General features: G+C 40.4%; 1 protein-coding gene across 1 annotated transcript; it reads left to right on the top strand.

The window, feature by feature from the left end:
* The first annotated feature begins 187 nt into the window (after positions 1–187).
* LOC107093070 (aquaporin-11-like) lies at positions 188–2,978 on the top strand. Its single transcript, XM_015387890.1, has 3 exons — positions 188–822; positions 2,185–2,301; positions 2,406–2,978. Exons 1-3 carry the CDS (start codon positions 231–233, stop codon positions 2,510–2,512), a joined length of 816 nt encoding a protein of 271 aa, XP_015243376.1. The 5' UTR covers positions 188–230; the 3' UTR covers positions 2,513–2,978.
* The last annotated feature ends 342 nt before the right edge of the window (positions 2,979–3,320 follow it).

Raw genomic sequence — 3,320 nt, 5'->3', positions numbered from 1 at the left:
CCCCCGCTCCATCTCGCCATCAGTTTGGGGTCCTTGGCCTGGAAAACGTTGAAGACCCCTGGACTAGGATTTTAAATTCTTGTTATGCTTTTATTTTGAAAGTTGTGTCACTCGTCTTCCGGTTTCACAATTAAAGCTGACACAGAGGTGACAGCGTGGATCTGCGGGACTTTGACACTATGATCCACTGAGAACTAGTTGAAGTGAAGCTGCTGGAGCTGCTACCGGCCATGGCTGACCTGTGGGTGTCCCTGGGGGTGTTGGCCGCCGCGGTGCTCCTCTGTGAGGCGGCTCGCTGCGCTGCAGCCCGCCTGCTCCGCGGAGTTTACTGGACTTACCTGCTGGAAGCGGTGTCCACCTTCCAGCTCTGCTGCTGCACGCAGGAACTCAAACTGCTCGGAGAATCCATCCGCCTGGACCTTTCCACCAGCTTGACTCTCACTTATTTTGTCACCTTTGTCCATCTATCAACTTTTAGGGAAGCGACATGTAATCCCGCCGCGGCTCTGGAGAGCTTCTGCCGCGGCGCGTCCAGCGTCTGGGAAGCAGCGCTGCTCATATCCCTCCAGATGGGGGCTGCGGTGGCCGCGCAGGGCTGGGCAGCCACCGTCTGGTCCCTGGGTCTGTCAGATATGCACCTCCGGCACCAGAAGTTTGGGTTCCGGTGCTTCGACCCGCTCGGTGGGACGCCGCTGGAAGCTGCTGCTGTGGAAATGTTCTGCGCGTTCACGGTGCAGGCTGTGGCCACGCACATCCACAGGCTGGACGAGAGGCTCAGAGTTCACTGCTTCGCTGCGGTCATCACCGCTTTGGTTTATGCAGGTGCGCTGATTGGAGGCCCGCCCCAACCTGCAAACATGACATATATTAACAAGTTACCACGGAGTATCAGGGCAAGGCTTTTTTCCTTCTATTACGAGAATAAAGTCGTAACATTACGAGAATAAAGTCGTAACATTACGAGAATAAAGTCGTAACATTACGAGAATAAAGTCGTAACATTACGAGAATAAAGTTGTAACATTATGAGAATAAAGTCGTAACATTGTGGGAATAAAGTCGTAAAATTACGATAACAAAGTCGTAACATTACAAGAACAAAGTCAAAACATTACGAGAATAAAGTCTTAAAATTACGAGAATAAAGACGTAACATTACGAGAATAAAGTCTTAAAATTACGATAATAAAGACGTAACATTACGAGAATAAAGTCGTAAAATTACAAGAACAAAGTGGTAACATTAAGAGAATAAGGTCGTAACATTACGAGAACAAAGTCGTAACATTAGGAGAATAAAGTCGTAACATCACGAGAATAAAATATTAACATTACGAGAATAAAGTCGTAAAATTACGAGAACAAAGTCATAACATTACGAGAAAAAAGTCGTAACATTACGAGAATAAAATATTAACATTACGAGAATAAAATAGTAATATTACGAGAATGAAGTTGTAACATTAAGAGAATAAGGTCGTAACATTAAGAGAACAAAGTCGTAACATTACGAGAACAAAGTCGTAAAATTACCAGAACAAAGTGGTAACATTACGAGAATAAAGTCGTAAAATTACGAGAACAAAGTCGTAACATTAGGAGAATAAAGTCGTAACATTACGAGAATAAAATAGTAACATTACGAGAATAAAGTCGTAACATTAGGAGAATAAAGTTGTAACATTAGGAGAACAACGTCGTAATAATAGGAGAACAAAGTCGTAACGTTACGAGAACAAAGTCGTAACATTACAAGAACTCGTAACATTACGAGAATAAAGTCGTAAAATTACGAGAACAAAGTTGTAACATTAGGAGAACAACGTCGTAATAATAGGAGAACAAAGTCGTAACGTTACGAGAACAAAGTCGTAACATTACAAGAACTCGTAACATTACGAGAATAAAGTCGTAAAATTACAAGAATAAAGTCATCATAGACTCAACCTGTCTTTCAGAAGTTTGTACTCTGAAAATGTCCGAACTTTTCCTTTAAACACGCCAGCAAATGGACAATATCAACACAGTTCTTCATAGAGATACTTTCACAACTCAGATCGTGAGAGTTTTGGTTTGTTTGATTTCTTTCATTGCAGAAAAACCTATGTGTGGTTTCAGCAAGTGTGGGATAAAGGAGCAGCAATTCCTTTTTGCTTCTAAGTTTATTCTTTCTTCTTTCTGCAGGTGGAAGCATTTCCGGGGCTGTTTTTAATCCTGCCCTGGCTTTTTCCATTCAGTTCCCCTGCAGTGGTCACACCTACCTTGAATACTGCTTTATCTACTGGTTGGGACCAATATTGGGTAATGAGATACTTTTGTTCATAGCATTTTACTCTGTGTAGTATTTTTTTTAAGTTTCATATTCAACACAGGTTATATTTGCAAGGTAACCTCTGTGTCTGCAGGCATGGCGAGCTGCATCCTCCTGTTTGAGAAGATCATCCCCTTCCTCTCTGGAAAGAGCACCATCGGGATGCACAGCTCTAATGAGCAGAAAGAGAAGATGCAGTAGTTTTAGTTCATTTTGTTTTATATGATGGACTGGATATCCCTGGATAATTAAGATTATTTAATCTCTTATTGATGCACAAATGCACAGGATCAAATAGGGCTTTATGCAGCTCTAATCATGACTGATGTCAAAAGACAAGGTATGCTGCAGGAGAGCACAGAACTAAATACATATGCAAAACATTTAGATGAAGAAAGCAAAATTAGAAGAGCAACAAATCTGAACATTAACCTAAATAATTAACTAGAAGTCAAAAGCTTGGATTTAAAAAGGTTTATAGAGAGCTAGTTTGAAAGTTTTGTTTCAGGGAGCGTGAAATCTCAATGGAGAGGCTCACAGTCCATGGTGACTAAAACAACTCATAACTACTTTAGCACAAATACATAAGCAAATAATTACCAATAATAAAATGCATATAATAAAAAAAGGTACATTAAGAACATTTACATTATTTGCCAAAGAATGAACCAATTTGTATTTATCCAAAAAAGTGGATACAAGTTTGAAGACGTTTTGCTTCAAGTTACAAGTTTGAAGACGTTTTGCTTCCCATCCTGTAAGCTTTATCGATTTAAATGTCAGGAATTGCATTGAATAGCACTACTGTGTATAACATGGAACGCTATTCTTGACATTTTAACTGAAAAAGCTTCCTGGATGGGAAGCGAAACGTCTTCAAACTTGGAAACTAAGTCCATTGGATTATTTTTTTTTTTTTGGAATAATGTGTAGAGACAAACTAATAATGGTGTGTTGTAGCACCACTAACCTTGGAAGTAGGGTTGCCAACCGTCCCTTGAAAAACTGA

This window comes from Cyprinodon variegatus, unplaced genomic scaffold (assembly GCF_000732505.1).
Source record: "Cyprinodon variegatus isolate N-32 unplaced genomic scaffold, C_variegatus-1.0 Scaffold406, whole genome shotgun sequence".
In the NCBI taxonomy this organism is placed as follows: domain Eukaryota; kingdom Metazoa; phylum Chordata; class Actinopteri; order Cyprinodontiformes; family Cyprinodontidae; genus Cyprinodon; species Cyprinodon variegatus.
Note: the sequence above shows the minus strand (reverse complement) of the source record. Positions and strands in the feature narration are given on the sequence as shown.